Source organism: Lynx rufus, unplaced genomic scaffold (genome assembly GCF_022079265.1).
Source record: "Lynx rufus isolate CCGP_SWC_20201006 ecotype Redwood Valley unplaced genomic scaffold, mLynRuf1.p SCAF_4, whole genome shotgun sequence".
NCBI classification, from domain to species: domain Eukaryota; kingdom Metazoa; phylum Chordata; class Mammalia; order Carnivora; family Felidae; genus Lynx; species Lynx rufus.
Genome location: NW_025814856.1, coordinates 66,681 through 84,752, shown reverse-complemented (window position 1 = coordinate 84,752; position 18,072 = coordinate 66,681). Strand labels below are relative to the sequence as shown.

Sequence of the window (18,072 nt, the reverse complement as noted above, 5' to 3'; positions counted from 1 at the left end):
GTGGTCAGGGTGGGCTCTCTGAGGAGGTGATGTGTGAGCGAGGCCTGAGGCCTGAAATGAGAAGACGTTGGCCGCGGGACTATCTGGGGACAGGGCACCGCAAGCAGTAGGTGCTGCTGGTGCAAAGGCCCTGAGGCAGGAACAAACTTGGGAAGGCCAGCATGGCTGGGGCTGAAGGGGTAGGAAAAAATGGGCTGGCGTCTGGACCACCCAGGACCCTTGGGAAGGGAGGAAAATGGAGGTGACTGTCCTGAAACATTGGGAGGTTTACAGCAGTGCTTGTGTCTTTGCAGAGTTTGCTCTGGTCAGTGGGGGAAGCTCACCGAGCTCAGCAGATCTCATCTGGGTGGGAATGGAGCCTCATCCCCACCTCCTGGGCCCTCCCCCCTTTTCACTGGTAACCGCCAGCATTCCCCTTGAGGAATATTGGTGCAGCCCACAGGGAGAGGGGCAGGAGAGGAAGGAGGGCTGGGGAAGGAGGCTGTGGACAAGCCTCTTCCTCCTCAGAGAAGTCACGAGGACATCAAGGAACCTGGCATAGTTGTGACCTTTGGAGTTCAGAGGAACTTGAGCTTGACGGAGGCAGCTGGGCAGGGGCACTGTGGGGTCCCTCTGGACAGCCCCCTGACACACAGCTGGGGAAGGTGGCCAGAGGAAATCGCAGGAAGCCACCCTGGGCAGCCTGGACCCCCGAGCCCAGGTCCTCTTCTGGCCCCTGTCCGGAGATCTGGGGCCCTGGGGGAGGGCTGGTTGGGAAGCCCAGAGCTTCAGGCTTATCTCTGTAAAGGAAACTGAAGATTAGAGTCCCTGGGGAGAAGAGGGAGCTGGGGCTTGCGGTGGGAGCATTTTTGAGCTGGAAAAGCCCTGCATGCAGGCAGAGGTGGCAGAGTGGAGGCCTGGAAGGGCAGGGCTGTCCAACTAATTCACAATCCTGCCTCCAGGCTGGGCTCTGTTGGCTTCTGCAGACTCTGCCTCTGTCCCTGTCACCTCTTCTGAAGGCTGGGCCTGATCACCCTCTCAACAGAGGCTCATCAGTAAACTTCCGCCACGTTCCCCATTTGGCTCCCAACTCTCATCCTCATTCAGCTTCTGTTCCTTCCTTGTTTAATGTTCTGCTCCCTCCCTGCAGCGGGAGCTGAGACTGGTCTAGGGCCGGGGCAGGAAGCACTCCCTGAAGGCACAAAGTTTAAGGGACACAAAGAAAAAGCTCAGCTACGAAGACTCAAAGCTTGTGCATTTCTTTCTTTAGAGTAGGCTTGATGTGCAATGTGGGGCTTGAACTCAAGACCCTGAGATTGAGAGTCAAATGCCCCGCTCACTGAGGCAGCCAGGCGTCCCAAGGTTCATAGTATTTTTTAAAAATTTTTAAACATTTATTTATTTTTGGACAGAAAGGGAGAGAGTGTGAGCGGGGGAAGGGCAGGGAGAGAGGGAGACACAGAATCCGAAGCAGGTTCCAGGCTCTGAGCTGTCAGCACTGAGCCTGATGCGGGGCTCGAAGAACCCACAAACCGTGAGATCATGACCTGAACTGAAGTCAGATGCTTAACTGACTGCCACCCACATAGTATTTTAATCCAATATTTTAAAAGCTGAAACTAGGGGCACCTGGGTGGCTCAGTCGGTTGAGCGAACGACTTGGGCTCAGGTCACGATCTCACCGTTCGTGGGTTCAGGCCCCTAGTCGGGCTCCGTGCTGACAGTGCAGAGCCTGCTTGGGATTCTCTCTCTCTCTGTGTGTCCCTCCCCTGCTTGTGCTCACTCTCTCTCTCTTTCAAAATAAATAAATACACTTAAAACAGTATAAAAATAAAAAAATAAAAAGCTGAAACGAATGCAAAATAATCCACGATGGACAAAATATTAAGATTTTTAAAAAGGTAGAACCAGACCCTGCACTAGCATGACCTTGCCTCGCCGTCCTCACCCTGTCAGGGCCCTGGCTCTAGTAAAATTTTATTTTTTGATAGTCCATTACTATTTTTATCTTGATTACAGAGTTTTCTGGCGCCTCTGTAAATTTCGTTCCGAAGCGAGTGCCTCACTCGCCTCACTCTACTCCTGGCCCCGGAATGAGTGAAAGAACGAATGAATGGCCGTGTCTCTGCGGAAAACCTGGGCTGCAACCCTTAACTCCGCCCCGCGCGCCCTGCCACGCCCGCCCACGGCAGCCGAACCCGCCCACCCCACCATGCCCCGCCCCACCAGCGAGCCAGGCCCGCCCCCAAGCCCACATCCACCAACCATAACTAGGCCCCGCCTACTCCACGCTCGCCCCCGCCTCCAAGCCCGCCCCCCGGTCCCCGGACGCCTGCAGCGCCAGCGCCTGTCCGCAGCCCCTCGGCCCCCGCGCGTACCTTGCGTCACTTCCGGGGCGGTGGCGGGATCGAGGCTCATTTCCGCCTGTGGGGGTGCGGCGGCGGCGGCGGCGGCGCAGGAGGCCGGGCCGGGGTGCCGAGGGACCGACGGACGCACGGGCGGCGGCCGGGAGCCATGGAGCGCGGCCCCGGGGCCGGGGGGCGCGGGCCGCGGCGGTGAGTGCCGAACAGGGGCGAGCGCGGCGGCGCGGGGAGACCTCGGTGCCGCCCGCGGCCGTTTGGGGAGCTGGGCCTGCCCGCGAGGCCGGGACAGCCGGGTGGGACGCCCCCGAGACCCCTCACTGCTGGGGAGGCCGCGGTCCCGGCTGTAGGACCCGCCGACCAGGGACCGGGACCGCGGGCCAACGTGGCGACCCCGGCAGAGTCCTGTCCCCCGGTCCTTTGAGGTCTCGGATGTGGGGTGAGCGCCCACCCCTCTGGTGACGCGGCCCCCGCCTCCGGGCCGGGGCCGTCCGAGTCGCGGACTCTACCTAGTTTCCCGCCCCAGCCCGACACCCGGGCCCGCCGCAGCATCCCTTAGCGGAGTCCTCCTTCCTAAACGTCTCCCGGACGCCTGTACCCCTTCGCGGGCGTCCTCTGGCCGCCTGGGACACCGGGGTAGGCTTCCCGGTCTTCGCTCCAGTTTGATCTCCAGGTTGCAGCCAGGGGACGTACCGCAGCCCCTAACCCGTGGTGCCCGTCCATGCTCCGCCCAGGACTCCAGGGCTCCCCGTTTCCTCCAGGATGAAATCCAAACTCTGCAGCAGGGCTCACGGGCGCGGCCTGACCCAGCCTGACCCAGCCTGACCCAGCCCTGGCTCCCTCTGGGACCCCTCTGCTCACCTCTTCCTCCCAGCATCCGCTCGACAGGGAGATCTGCAGTTCCTGGAACTCGCCGTCACTTCTGGGGTTTTGCAGTGCCCTGTTCCTTGCCACTCGGTCACTTTCTGTGCACCTCTCAGACTGCACCTTACTCCAGGCAGCTTTCCCACCCTGACTGGCTGGGTGAGGTGCCGCCAGGCCGAGCGTATTTAGGTCATCCTCGAGTATCGCGGTTGTTTGTTTCCTCGTTGGTGCTCAGAACACCAGCAGCCCTTACGGGGCCTGGCGGCAGAGTGCCCAGTCCGCGCTCGTGGACCGAATTGCCCCGCTCGCAGGGCATGCCTAGGGACAGTCATAAATGTCGCACGGGAGGCCCCAGGCGTTCATGGCCTGAGAAAAGACTGTCCTCCTTCCCTGTCAAAGCCGGCAGACTGTAGCTTCCCTCTTTTCTCTTTGCCTCTTGTCACTTGCTCTCTTGTTCAGCCAGGGTTCACTGGATAAGAACAGATAGCTGTCCTGCCCTCATGGGGTTTCTCTTTGATTGCTGTCGGGGGTGGTCAGACAGGTAAATACGAGCTGTGGCAGGTGCTGGGGGACAGACTGGAACCAGGAGAGCTTGTGGCATCTCCCCGTGGTTTGGAAGGCGTCTCCAGGGGCGCTGGAAGGTTGATCTGAAGGGTGGGCAGGACAGGGGGCAAGGGCTGGCCAGTGGAGATCGGGGAGGGGGTCCCTGGCTGGGCAACTGCCTGGGCTCTGGCTTGTCTGGGGGGATCGAGGGGGAGTGAGGCCGCAGAGGTGGGCCCTGGCAGGCTGTGGCAAGGCTTCCAGTTTCTACCTGGAAGTGGCAGGAGGCCAGAGGGCGTCCAGAGAAAAGGTGTGCTTTCTGATCTCAGGTTTGTGCCGGGAGAGGGATTCTGTGGCTGCTGGGGGAGAGTGCGGGCGGGCAGTGAACAGGACCGCACAGCCGTCCAGGTGCAAGGTGGTGGCTGCGTGGACCGGGCGTTGGTTGGATGGAGACCATCAGGCCCCGGCAGAGGGGGAGCGAAGGATGCCATGCTGTGTCTCTGGCTTGGGCAGTGGGGCTTCTCCACCTTGGTGTGCCCCTTCACTTCCCGGGTTGCGGGGGGCTCCTGCCTGCCCACGGACTCTCAGCCAGGCCTTCTCTCAAAAGCAGTCTTTGCTGTGCTGCCCCAACTCCAGACCCTCTAAGCTTCCCCAGCACCAGGGCAGTGTTGCTGTTTGGGCCTGGATCTGAGAAGACATCGAAGCCGCCTGGGCTTGGTTGACTGGTTGACACTTGGGGACGGATAACTCCCTTGGGGTAATGGGGGAGGACATCCTGTGCTCTGGAGAGCGTCCATCAGCATCTCTGGCCCCCGCCCACTCAGGAATGGGAACACCCTTCCCCACTTGTCACAACCCAAAGTGTCCCCAGGAGTTGGCAGGTGTCCTGGGGACGAACTCTTACCTGGGAACAGGTACGATAGACTCTGTCCTCCAAAGGATGCTTGCACGTAAAGTGTGCGTCCCGCCTGCGGGTTCAGGGACCCTGGAAGCTGCCTGGTGTCCCCTCCTGGTGTCCCCACCTGGGCCCTCCCACTCCCTCCTGTGTGCGCAGACTCTGGGCAAACTCAGGCTGTGGCTGTGGCTCTCTCCTGACCTTGGCACCAGATCACAGGCCCAGAGGGAGCACGTGTGTCTCTGGGCCTCAGCCTGCTCTGGTCCGCCCTGAATCTGTGTGTCCCCGGCCCGGTGGTTTTCAAATGCCACGGCCCCAAAACTGCGTGTGCCAAGGTGCTGTGCTGCTGAAAGTGAGTTGTGAGCGTTCCAGTCTGTAAGGAAAAGCCTAGTAAGTGGTTATTTTCTCAAGGCTTTGTATTTCTTACAGTCTCTGTTGGCAACTCCCTGTGGGACTGTTAGCGATTTAGCTGTAGTCTGCGACTTACTGTGCCGCCTCTGAGCCACGCCCCCCCGTCCACCACCGACTTCTCGCTAAGTCCCCGTGGGAGGCAGTGTTGTCTTCCCCAGTAGGTGAGGAAACTGAGGCCCAGGGAAGGAAGGAGCCTTGCCCAAGGTCACAGAGCCCTCCGTTGAGCTGGAGAAGGAAGCCATTCGGGCTCCAGTGCCCCCCTCCCCCGCAGCCTGGCCCCAGCACAGGGCCCAGCCATTGTCCGAGCTCAGTAGGCCTTCCCAGCCTCTAGATGTATCCTGCTTTTGTTACCAGAGCCTTTGTTTCTTGTATTTCCTCTGCCTGGGCTCCACTGTCCCTGGATGTTGCAGTCCTGCCCCTCGAGGCCCGGCCCCTGTGAGCATGCTCTTGGGTCCGAGTCCCTTCAGTTGGCAGTCTGTCCTTGCCTTGGCTGCGGTGTGTCACCTGGGGTTGGTGGCAGATGAATCCTTGAAGGATGGCCTGGAGATGGCCTGGGGGGGTGGGGGAGTCTGGGCCGGCTGTGTGAACAGAGGCGTAGGGAGAGCACCGGGGTCTCTCTGCGCCCAGGGCAGGGGCTGTGTGGGGGAGAGCTGGCGTGAGCCAGGGGTCTGATTGCCCAGTACAGCCTGCTGGCCGAGGCTGGGCTGACTGGGGGGGCTTACCTGGCAAGAGTTGGTGACTGCATGCTGGGAAAGGGTGCAGCAGGTGGTGGTCCGGTTAGCTTTGGGTCCCACAAAGGGCATATGGGGGGTACGTGGTCCCTGTGGATGACGAGCTGGGCCCCCAGGCCCATGGGGCCGAGAGTGGACCAGTTTGAGTGGGAGAGGGTGGACTGGGCTGCGGGGAAGGCCGAGAGGCTCGGTACAGACAAGATCGGGTCACCGTGTCCCAGCGGAACCCCGAGGGAACCCCGTTTCTTGCTCCCCCCCCCCCCCCAGGGTTTCCCTCTGCAGGACGTGGAGACGCAAGGCTGCGAGGCTCCCGAGGGCTCGGCTTGGACCACGATGGGGCTGGGCTGCAGCCTCCTAAGGGGGCTCTCGTCTGGGGCAGTGGCTGGGGGCTGCCCTCCGCCCTGCCCGCGTCTCAGAGCACCCCCACCCCTCCCCTGCCAAGCGAGGCCCGCCCTGGGGCCCGGCGCCCGCCATGAACGGCCTGTCAGTGAGCGAGCTCTGCTGCCTTTTCTGCTGCCCGCCCTGCCCCGGCCGCATTGCCGCCAAGCTCGCCTTCCTGCCGCCGGAGCCTACCTACTCGCTGGTGCCCGAGCCCGAGCCGGGGCCCGGTGGAGCTGGGGCCGCCCCCTCGGGGACCCTGCGGGCCTCCGCCGGCAGCCCGGGGCGCTGGAAGCTCCACCTGATGGAGCGTGCTGATTTCCAATACAGCCAGCGCGAGCTGGACACCATCGAGGTCTTCCTGACCAAGAGCAGCCGGGGCAACCGCGTCTCCTGCATGTACGTGCGCTGCGCGCCCGGCGCCAGGTGAGCGTCACGGAAGGACGGCACGGGGTCCGGACAGTGCCCGGAGGGAGGCCCGAGAGGTTCCCCGTGCAGAAGCAGAATGTGTCCCGTCCTCGGGCCCCTGGCGTCCTGCCGGAGGCCGTTCCCCGCGGGCCGGAGCCGGGGCGAGAGCCCGTCAGGCGGCGCAGGTGCCCTGGGGATTCTTGTTGCCAAAGGGGTGGCAAATGGGACCCACCAAGAGCGGGCCACGTGGGACTGCCTGGGCCCTTACTGCCGAGTGCCCTGCCACGTGCAGCCCTAGCCCCGTCACGGAGGAGTACCCTGGGGCTGGTGGGGGGCGGGGGTCCTGGGTGGCCTTGTCGCACCTGCCTGACAAGGAGCCGCCTGCTTCAGGGTCTCCGTGCTCACCTGCCCAGGGAAGGGCTCCTGGGTGCTTGGTGCTCAGTGAGGACTTGGCACCTGCTTCAGGGCCAGGGCACTTGAGGCCTGGCAGGTGGCTCAGGCCAAGTCTGCCTCCTCGTTTAGAGTGTCCTTGAAGCCCGGAGGCACGGCTCTTCCTTGAGTACGACAGCGGGAAAGAGGTGGGGCCCTTCAGGTGTCTCTGCCTTTAGACCGGGCGGGGTCCGAGTCCAGATCTGAGTTCAAAGGGCAAGCTTTTACCTTTTAGCTAGGCTGGGGCCCAGGGGTGCTGGAGGAAGAAGACTGTAGGAGTGCGTTGGCCAGGATCCAGCCTGTCGGGGTGACCTGGGGCAGGTCCTGATGGCCAGCAGCATTGCAGGGCGGAAATGAGTTTTGGGGTCATGTTCTGTAGGAGGGGAAGAGATGGTGTGAACAGGGATTGATCTGGTTCGTTTGTGGGGGCAAGGGTGGGAGCCAGCTGTCGAGAGGAGCAGCCGCTGTCTCATTCTCTGGAAGGTTCCAGGCAGCGGGCACATGTGCATGCCATCCTTGGGCTGTCAGAGTCCCTCTAAAAGGAGTGATTCCAGAGGAGAGAGCTGCCGTCCCCAGGCAATAGAGGTGCGGCGGTCACTGACTTGCTGAGCTGTGGGTCCACCCTGTGCTGAGGCCATGGCCAGCAGTCCCCTTTCACGGAGGGGAAGCCCTCATGGCCAGAGGAGCCAGGCCACTTTGTGGCAGAGGCGGCCTCTCTCCCGCATTAGTGCTCTCGTCCACGGGGCGGCTGGGAGCCTCCCTTGCCCTCTGACCTGCCCGCCCCCCCCCCCCCCGCCCCAACCCCCCAGGTACACGGTTCTCTTCTCTCACGGCAACGCGGTGGACCTGGGCCAGATGAGCAGCTTCTACATCGGCCTGGGCTCACGCATCAACTGCAACATCTTTTCCTACGACTACTCTGGCTATGGCGTGAGCTCGGGCAAGCCCTCCGAGAAGAACCTGTATGCCGACATCGACGCCGCCTGGCAGGCGTTGCGCACCAGGTGAGCTGTGTGTTGGGCGTAGCGGGTGGGCACCCAGGGCCTCAGGCCGGCCTCCCTGGGGAGGCCCTGGGGGGTGGTCCTCAGGAGAGGGCCATCAGCGGCCACACTGGGCGGCAGGGTGAGGTCTGACGTGTGTCCCCTTGGTGTGGCGACAGGCATGCTGGTGTGCGGGGAGGTGGGGCGGGCAGTCTTCAGATCTGCCCTCCCCTCCCGGGAACCCCTTGTCCGGCAGGGGTATAGATGGGCTGTACCTAGGGGAGTGGGGGCTCTGCCTGCACAGCGTGGATAGAGGACCTGGGCCCAGGAGGTGGGCTGTGTGGGCTCTGAGAAAATACTCAGAGTCCTGGGGTCAGGGAGCATTTGGGGTGCAGGGAGGAGTAGGGCTGCTCTGTCATGGTTCTCAGGGCTGACCCATGAGGCATGCATGGCCACTGACGGTGGCCTCCTCCTCGGGGCAGGGCTCCTCTGGGCCTAGAGGGTTCTGAAGAGTTCCAGAAGGTTCTGTCAGGCAGTTTGGTGTCCAGCACAGCATCCGGGGGCCGGTGGGAGGCTAGCAAGCAGAGGCACATACCTCTGTGCTTGACTGAGGGCCACCAGGGCCTCGGCCAAGCCCCCTTCCCTGGACCCCCCCCCCCAATCCTGTTTATTTAGATCCCAGACAGCCCCCTTCCTCTCTCACTGAAGCTCATTTGCTTGGTCTTTGAGCCCAGAGATTCCTCTGGAAGGAGGCCACCCTGACTCTGGCCCTCCCAGACACGGGGCCCTGTCCACTGCCTTCTTGGGGCTGCCCCATCTCAGCCCTGCCTACCCGACCTGCCACTCCCCCCCCCCCATTCCTGCAGGGACCAAAGTCAGCTTGGCCTGGGGAGGTGGGGACCCTGGTTGCCCAAGTGATGCACCAGGCAGTTCCTGCTGCAGGCCCCAGGAGTGGGGTCCCCTGGCACAGCCCTGGCACTGGGGACCAAGCGTGGGCAGCGTGGTGCAGGTATGTGCTGTCCTCGGCTTCCTCAGTCCTTTGTGCTGCTCCTGCTGCTGGTGCTGGTCCTCAGTCCCTTGTGCTGCTCCTGCCGGTGGTGTTGGTCCTCAGTCCCTTGTGCTGCTCCTGCTGGCGGTGCTGGTCCTCGGTCCCTTGTGCTGCTCCTGCTGGCGGTGCTGGTCCTCGGTCCCTTGTGCTGCTCCTGCTGGCGGTGCTGGTCCTCGGTCCCTTGTGCTGCTCCTGCTGGCGGTGCTGGTCCTCGGTCCCTTGTGCTGCTCCTGCTGGCGGTGCTGGTCCTCGGTCCCTTGTGCTGCTCCTGCTGGCGGTGTTGGTCCTCGGTCCCTTGTGCTGCTCCTGCCGGCGGTGCTGGTCCTCGGTCCCTTGTGCTGCTCCTGCTGGCGGTGCTGGTCCTCGGTCCCTTGTGCTGCTCCTGCTGGCGGTGCTGGTCCTCGGTCCCTTGTGCTGCTCCTGCTGGCGGTGCTGGTCCTCGGTCCCTTGTGCTGCTCCTGCCGGCGGTGCTGGTCCTCGGTCCCTTGTGCTGCTCCTGCCGGCGGTGTTGGTCCTCGGTCCCTTGTGCTGCTCCTGCCGGCGGTGCTGGTCCTCGGTCCCTTGTGCTGCTCCTGCCGGTGGTGTTGGTCCTCGGTCCCTTGTGCTGCTCCTGCTGGCGGTGCTGGTCCTCGGTCCCTTGTGCTGCTCCTGCTGGCGGTGCTGGTCCTCGGTCCCTTGTGCTGCTTCTGCTGGCGGTGTTGGTCCTCGGTCCCTTGTGCTGCTCCTGCTGGCGGTGCTGGTCCTCGGTCCCTTGTGCTGCTCCTGCTGGCTGCTGGTGGCTGGCAGAACCACACCGCACTGTGGTATGAGGGATCTGAGCTCTGTCCATCCAGCCCATCTGTCCTGCGGCCAGCACCGTCCTCCAGAGACCTGATCCCGCAGAGAGAGAATCAGTAGGAGGGCGGGAGGCTTGGGCCCCACTGGTGACCAGGGGCTGGGGAGGCCTGGGGAAGCCTTGCTTCTCCGTCTGCCTCTCGTGTGTCCGAGTGTTAGGGCTGGACCGGCTGGTGCTCAGTGCAGTGGTAGCTTCCGGGTCCGGGAAGCAGGCTGAGGAGTGGCGGGGTGGCAGGCAGAAGGCCTCGTGGCATTCCTGAAGCTCAGGGCCAGGCGATTGTTAACCTGAAGGCCGCCGGGACAGAGACAGGTGTGGATGGCCCCTGGGTGGACAGGGAGGTGGACTCTCGCTGCCTGGGTGGGCTGCACAGGTGAGATGTAGCAGAGGGGTGTCCCCTTGGTATGTCGGGGTCCAGGTCTGTGGAGGCCTCGTGCCCGGGGAGGGTGGCTAGCGGGTCCCCAGGCAGATGGGAACGGGCATTTGCAGGCTGTGGAGTTGTCTTGGGGCTGGATCAGCTGTGCTGGGGGTGGAGGGTGAGACTCTTGGGGGTGGTGGCAGGGTGGGGGAAGAGGCTGGGGCCTGGACGTGGGAGCTGGTGCTGAGGAGGCTCGGGACCCGGCCACGCTGTAGGGAAGGTGCCCCGAGAAGGAGGTGGTGCCCACCGGCCTGCAGGAGACACTCTTCTTGGTCTGCCGGTGTTGTGATAAGGTGGACGTGCCGACACCAAGGGGCTGCAACCAAGGGGCTGCAAACGGGCCGATGAGTCAGGGGGCACGACTGCCATGATTTCCCGTGGCTAAGGGATGGGCGAGGAATGCCGGGAGGGACCTGTTCCCTATGTGCTACTGGGAACTGGGTGTGTCCCTGGGCAAGTGTGTTTGTGGGGGGGTAGGTGTTGGGGGGTGGAGAGCAGGAGCGGCCTCAGGGCCTGCCCTGCCCCCAGGAGCCCAGGCGTGGCCTCGGGGCCCTCACCAAGGGCACTCGGCATGTGTGGTCCAAATTGGTACTGTTGGTGAGGCAGGGTTAGGGCCACCTGTCTGCACACCTACCCAGGCCCTACTTTCCTACTGAGCAGACTTGTTCATTAATGGGGACAGGGGTGGGGGTAGGGGGCTTGTCACTGGGCCCAACCCTACTGCTTGGGGAGGCTGTGCGGGAAGGTTGGAGGGGGGACTGCCCCAGGAGGGCAGGCGGTGGGGGGGGGGGGGGGGGGTGTGCGCGCGCATGCAGCTCACTCGCCCAGGCTGCTGCTGGCCGGGCTGACCCTGCCCCACTGCCAGGTACGGCATCAGCCCAGACAGCATCGTCCTGTACGGGCAGAGCATCGGCACGGTGCCCACCGTGGACCTGGCCTCTCGCTACGAGTGCGCTGCAGTGGTGCTGCACTCGCCGCTCACCTCAGGCATGCGCGTTGCCTTCCCTGACACCAAGAAGACCTACTGCTTCGATGCGTTCCCCAAGTGAGAGAGGGGAGGGTGGGGGGGCGGGGCGGGAGGCCGGGGGCGGGGCTTCGGCGGGGCGGGCGCTGCTCCCAGACTTGACGCGCCCTGCCCTACAGCATCGAGAAGGTGTCCAAGATCACGTCACCGGTGCTCATCATCCACGGCACGGAGGACGAAGTAATCGACTTCTCCCACGGGCTGGCGCTCTATGAGCGCTGCCCCAAGGCCGTGGAGCCGCTGTGGGTGGAGGGCGCCGGGCACAACGACATCGAGCTCTACAGCCAGTACTTGGAGCGCCTGCGCCGCTTCATCTCCCAGGAGCTGCCCAGCCAGCGCGCCTAGCCTAGCCGGGAGCCGCCTAGCCTAGCCGGGAGCCGCACCGGGACTTCAGCAATAAGGCGGCGCCTGGACCTTGCCCCCGCCCCGGCCCGGGGGCTGCATGTGAACCCTCGGGCACCCCGGTCCTCCGAGGCAGCTGGAGGGTTAGGGGGCCGGGACCTGCCCCAGCCCAGGGGCCGTGGACGATGTACAGGCGCGGAGCTACGCTCTCTTTTCCTTTTGGAAGCAAAAAGAAGGAAAAACGTGAACACAAATTAAAGATTTAAAATTTTAGTATTCCTCTCCCTTTCGTGGTTCGTGCGCGCTCTCCCAGGGCCCAGCGAGTTGGAAGAGGGAGCTGGGCTTCGCCCCTAAACTTCCAGGACATTTCGGCACAAATGCAGAGGTCAAGCCACTGCCACTGTGGAAGAGGGGTTGGGCTTTGAGGCCCAGCCGAGGCACCCCTTGAGGCTCCTGGTTGCTTGGGTGGTGATGGAGGGGTAAGGCAGCATTTGAACCCGGGACCCGTGCCTGCCTTCTCCGGTGCGCCTCCTGGGAGGGTGGTGGGCTCCCAGCATACCAGGGGTGGCAACAGTGGGTCTGAGGTCAGCCTGTTCTGGGGCCCCGGTAAGGTCACCCGTTCCCATGTAGTAGAAGAGGATGTTGAGGTCTGGGAGATACAGTGCAACCTCAGGGCTGCCCTAATTGTCCCGCCCATCCTAGGTGTCCCCTATAACCCCCCCCCCTCATTCCCCGTTCCCGGACCCCCACAGAGAGCCCCAGTAGGGGCTCTCCAGGAAACGGGGCTAGGGCTGGGGCCATCCGAGCTATGTCCTCCTGGGGTGTCATTGAATGCAGGTCTGAGCCAGGGTCTCCCTGGACCTCAGCTAGAGGCCCACTCACCACCAGCTCCTGGAGTGCCCTCTGCGCCACCCTAGAACGGGAAGGCCTGTCATTCCTGGCAGCTCAGCGTGTGTTGTGGCACCAGGCGGTGGCGAGGCCAGGACCCAGAGCTGCTTCCACATTGCCCTAGTCCGGGGCTTCGTGGGTTTCGCGGCCCCTTTAAGGGGGGGGAGGTACTTCGGTCCAGGGGCGGGGCGACGCCGAGAGGGGTGTGGCCAGGGCGGAAACGGAAGAGGCGGCTTTCGCGCGCTCGGCGGCGGCGGCGGCGGCGGCGGCCGGATCCCGGAGGAGGTGGCGGCGTCGGTGGTAAGTGGCGGCGGCTCGGACCCCGGCAGCCCGCCCGGCTCCCGCGTCCTCCTGCGGGCCTCGTCTTCCCCACGCGCGGAGCGGGCGTGTCCGGGGCCAGCGGAATGGACGCCGAGCGGGGCCGCGCGCCTGTGGGACTCGGGGCTCGGGGTGCTCAGAGCGCGCAGGCTGCTGCCACCGTGGCGGGGTGACCGGCCGCCGACGGCGCGAGGGGTCCCCCCCACCCCCTTCAGGCTACTCAAGGGGCCCACCCTGCCGGTGGAGCCCAGGCCCGGCCCTCTTGCTGGGAGTCTAGTGTCATTTGTGATAAGAAGGGACGCCTACAAGCAAAACTGGACGTGAGATGTGTACTCGCTGGAGTAGTCTAGGGGCCCAGCTCTCCTCCGCCCTTCCCACCACAGGGCCTTTGCTCGGGTTGGTCTTTGTGACTGATATGCCCTCACTACGTCCCGGCTTCGTGCGGATGACCCCAGCATGGCTAATGTTTCTTGCTACAGTATTTCTTCCCCAAAGTGCATCCGTCCCCTCGTGCTCCCCCACCCCCACCCCCACCCCGAGGTGCTGCACTTGTCACAGAGCATGTTGTCTTTTGATCCCATCAGAATGCAAACTCCCTGAGAGTCCGGGATCCACAAATGCATCAAGTTGAAAGCAATTTGCTTAGAACTGGAACAAAAATGTTTTCAGATACACAGAGTAAAAAATTTGGAGTTCGTAACGGTGTTGGGTGAAAACTTGGCATCCTTCCGACCCCTGACCTCCAAGGCCTGGCTCCCGTTTCCTGGGGCAGTTTCTCATATGTTAACACAGAAAATCTATGTTTGTACATCCAGTGTATTTATACAAAACTGCTCACTGTACATGGGATCCTGTTACTCACTCAGCATAGCTTGGAGAGCATTGTTTGTGTTCTGACGTAGAGATCTAGGTCGTTTGTTTGCATTGAAGCACCATATTGTGTTAGTCCCATAATTGGGTAGAAATTTAGATTCTTTCTAGGCTTTTTGTAATAAGCAATGCTAGACCGATTATCCTTGTACAAAAGTCTTCGTACCCAAGTAGGAATGTTTTTGTAGGCTAAATTCTTTAGTGCAGGAGTGCTAGGTCAAAGGGCTTTTCGTAGGTCTCTAAATGCCTGTGTGATCTCTCAACAGGTCATACCAAATTGCCTCCCACCACCAAAGGAGGGGCCTAGGGTCCTGCACCTGATGCTTGATTTTGCAGATCTGGTAGGCGTAAAATAGTATTTTTTTATTTTTATTTTTTTGCATTTATTTATTTATTTTTGATAGAGCAAGACAGAATGTGAGCGGGGGAGGGGCAGAGGAGAGAGGGAGACACAGGATCGGAAGCAGGTTTCAGGCCCTGAGCTGTCAGCACAGAGCCCGACCTGGGGCTGGAACCCACGGACTGTGAGAGATGACCTGAGCTGAAGTCGGACACTTAACTGACACCCAACCAGGCGCCCCAAAGTAGTATTTCATCGTAGCTTTGTTTGGGTTTCCTAGAAGTACAATCAAACATCTCAATGGTTTTGTCAGATTTATTTTTATGGTATTTCTACCTCTAATATAGTCATTTCAAAACTGGAAAGTCTGTACATATAAACATGTATATATTTATTTATTTTTAATTTTTTTAATGTTTATTTTTGAGAGAGAGAGAACGAGCAGGGGAGAGGCAGAGAGAGAGGGAGACACAGAATCTGAAGCAGGCTCTAGGCTCTGAGCTGTGAGCACAAAGCCCGACGTGGGGCTCAAACCCCCAAACCATGAGATCATGACCTGAGCCGAAGCCAGATGCTTAAACCGACTGAGCCACCGAGGCGCCCCAACATGTATATGTTTACAAGCCATGTGTATTTTATATTCTTCAACCATTTTTCCATTGGGTCGGTGGTGTTATTGTTTTCTAAGAGCACTTTACATATGAAGGAAATTAGCCTATTTCCTGTTTAAAGTTTTTTTCCCCCCTCAATCTGTAATTTGTTTTTGACTCGGACTGTGTTTTTTCCTTTGATTTCTTTTTTTTTTTTCCCTTTTATTTCTAAAAAATTCATAGTCATTTGGCCAAGCATTTGAAATCATTATTACTAGTTTTTTTTCATTTATGGCTCCTTCATTTTGTGTCATGCTCAGAAATATTTTCTCTACTCCAAGATGATGAAACATTGGATGTATTTTCCTCGAAATGTAATGGTTTCTTTTTTAAATATAGATTTAAATTTTTGGTGTAATTTTGGAAAGTGCTTCTGGGAAGGAGTGCGGTGGGAACCAGCAACGTGTCCCCCCCCCCCCAATCATTCACCCCAAGTCCATTTCTGGCAGAGGCCACTCCCGCCCCTACTGAAGTGTTGCCTTTTTTTTAAAGGTTTTTTTTTTTTTTTTCATGTTTATTTATTTGTGACAGAGAGAGAGAGAGACAGGGCATGAGTGGGGGAAGTGTTGCCTTTATCGCACGAGTGTGAGTGGTCTGTCCCCAGACTCTGTGCTGTCGCAGTTCTCCAAACTCCACTGCCTTCTTTACCGAGGGTCCCAAGACCCCGCCTCCGCTCGTTAAAGTCCAGGAAGGACTCTCAACTTGGACTTGGATATATCGCGCGCAATGCTCGTTCCACGTGACAGTCTCATAGAAAGGACTCTGAAAGCTTCAGTGTTTGCCCCCCCCCTCCACCCCCCCCCCCCCCCCGGCCATGCACAGGGCACAGTGGTGACCTGGGTCGACGCAGGTGGCTGTTCTCAGTCTGACTTGAATAGCACCGGCCCTTGGGGAGTGCTCACCCTGCTTTTCTCCCCTGGTCCTGCCCATTGCTCGGAAGGGATAAACTAAGGCAGGCCTCTGTGGCCCCCGGGCCCCGCTGTCTCCTCTTTCCATGTGGAGCCCTGGGAAGGCTCACCCTCAGCCTCTAGACTGGGGGTGGGGGGGTGGGGGAGTTGGGGAGGGGTTGGGCCATGCCGGAGCGGTGATGGGGGGACGCCTGTGGTACATTCCAGGATGCGCCCCCCCTTCCTTTCTGCTTGGTATGGCCCATGGGCCAGGCTGCCTGGGAGAAGGGCCAACTTTCGGTTCTCCATTTTGTGGATTTTCCAGAACACATGTGTGCACACCCGGCGGCAGCCTTCCCCTGCTGCCCGGCAGGTCCCTTAGCGCGCACCCCGGCAGGGCGCCCCGCGGCTCCCCGGCACCTTTGGTCCCCCCCCTGAGACACCTGACCCGGCACACCTCAGACGCGGGCCCCTGGGTCGCCTGGCCTGGGCTCGCCCCGGGGCCCGGAGACCCCGGGGCCCACAGCCTGCCTGGGGGGTGACAGACACAGCTGCCTCGCCGGGCGCGGGCCCCTTTCGAGGGGCGGGTCTGGGGCAGTGTGGGTGCCGCTCGCCCCGGCCGTGGAGCCCAGACCGGGCTTCGTGCGGGGTCCCCGGCACCCGAGGGCCGGTCCGTCCAACCTCTCCTTGCCCCTGGCGACCCTGCTTCCCCGCGTCATCGCGAGGGAGATGGTGGAACCCTGGCTGCTTTCTGTCTCCGCCTATCTCCGCGTGAACTGCGGGGGGGGGGGGCAGGATTCCGGCAGAGCACCCCGTTCCCTCCAGACAGTGGCCGGCTGCTGGAGGAGCACTTGCCCGGCAGGGCCCGGACCGGAGACGGGGCCTCTGGTGGTGCCCCTACTGAGCACCCTGATCCGAGGCCTGGGCGCTCCTGCGGGGCGGGTTACCCGTCGGGGTGCGGGACCCACCTGGGAGCTGGGGGGGCCCCGTAGCTGGGGGTGCCAACCCAGCGTCAGGATCCCCTTCCCTTACACTCAGCACTCCTGTCTCAAGCCAACTCTGGGCCACCGGGGTGGCTGTCCCCACCGTCGCCACTTACAAGGGACATGGCCCAGGAGGAGAAGTCTCGGGGATCCCAGCTGGGCTTAGGCCCTGGGCTCCCGTGGTGCTCAGTCTCTGGACACACACGTGCCCCTGCCGGACAGCGGGCTCCGTGCTGTCACACCCCAGTGCGTGGCACCGGGCAGAACACACACCAGAGCCACGGGTGTGTCCATAGCGCGTGCCCGTCGGGCCTGGGTGGTCGGGGCCTGGCCGCTGTCGCTCAGGGATGCTGAGCCGCGGTACCCTCCGCGGCCACCACCCAGCCGCAGGGTGAGAGGAGGAGAGGGCCTTAGGGAAGGGCTGTCCTGTCGCTCTGCAGCCTGTCCTCCCACAGCCACGGTCTCCAGAACTTAGGAACCCACGTTTGGGCTCGTGCCTTCTTTTTTCCCATTGCAAACGATGCAACAGTACGCAGACCTGCCTGGTTCCGTGTGAGTATTTGGGGGGTACCTTTTTAGGAGTGGAACCGGTGGGTCAAGAAGTACATTTAGTTTTGACAAGACGAAGCAGGGGGGTGTAAAAACTCCGTGGTGCCTCCATGGCAAACTCCCGATACCTTAGGACCCTGTGCCCTGTTTGCTTGTAAGTTTTCATCTTTCAGCCTGGGGGGCTCAGTCGGTTGAGTGTCCGACTTCCGCTCAGGTCGTGATCTCATAGTTTGTGGGTTCGAGCCCAACATTGGGCTCTGTGCTGACAGCTTGGAGCCTGCAGCCTGCTTTGGATTCTGTGTCTCCCTCTCTCTCTGCCCCTCCCCTGCTTGTGCTCTGTCTCTGTTTCTCTCTCTTAAAAATAAATAAAAATTAATAATTTTTTTTAAAATAAAATTTTCATCTTGGGGGCACCTGGCTGACTCAGCTAGTGCAGCCTGCAACTTCTTGATCTCAGGGTTGTGAGTTCGAGCCCCATGTTGGGTGTAGACATTACTTAAAAAAAAAATTTCAGGGGCACCTGGGTGGCTCAGTCGGTTGAGCGTCCGGCTTCGGCTCGGGTCATGATCTCGCGGTTCGTGAGTTCGAGCCCCGCGTCGGGCTCTGGGCTGACAGCTCGGAGCCTGGAGCCTGCTTCGGATTCTGTGTCTCCCTCTCTTTGCCCCTTCCCCGCTCATGCTCTGTTTCTCAAAGATGAATAAATGTTAAAAAAATTTAAAAAAAAATTTCAGGGGTGCCTGGGTGGCTCTGTCGGTTGAGCGTTCAACTCTTGATTTGGGCTCAGGTCGGGATCTCACGCGAGGTTGAGCCCTGCGTATGGCTCTGCCCTGACGGCATGGAGCCTTCTTGGCATTTTCTCTCTCTGCCCCTCCCCATCTTGCTCTCTCTCTCTCTCTGAAATAAACATTTAAAAACCCTTCATCTCGGAATACTTTGGGCTCTACAGAA

The 18,072-nt window shown here is 61.1% G+C and overlaps 1 protein-coding gene across 1 annotated transcript; it reads left to right on the top strand.

Annotated features, from left to right (window-relative positions):
- Window positions 1–2,423: 2,423 nt before the first annotated feature.
- ABHD17A (abhydrolase domain containing 17A, depalmitoylase) lies at window positions 2,424–11,912 on the top strand. The gene is made up of 5 exons (XM_047095777.1): window positions 2,424–2,534; window positions 6,048–6,584; window positions 7,805–7,999; window positions 11,139–11,318; window positions 11,417–11,912. Exons 2-5 carry the CDS (start codon window positions 6,253–6,255, stop codon window positions 11,640–11,642), a joined length of 933 nt encoding a protein of 310 aa, XP_046951733.1. The 5' UTR covers window positions 2,424–2,534; window positions 6,048–6,252; the 3' UTR covers window positions 11,643–11,912.
- The last annotated feature ends 6,160 nt before the right edge of the window (window positions 11,913–18,072 follow it).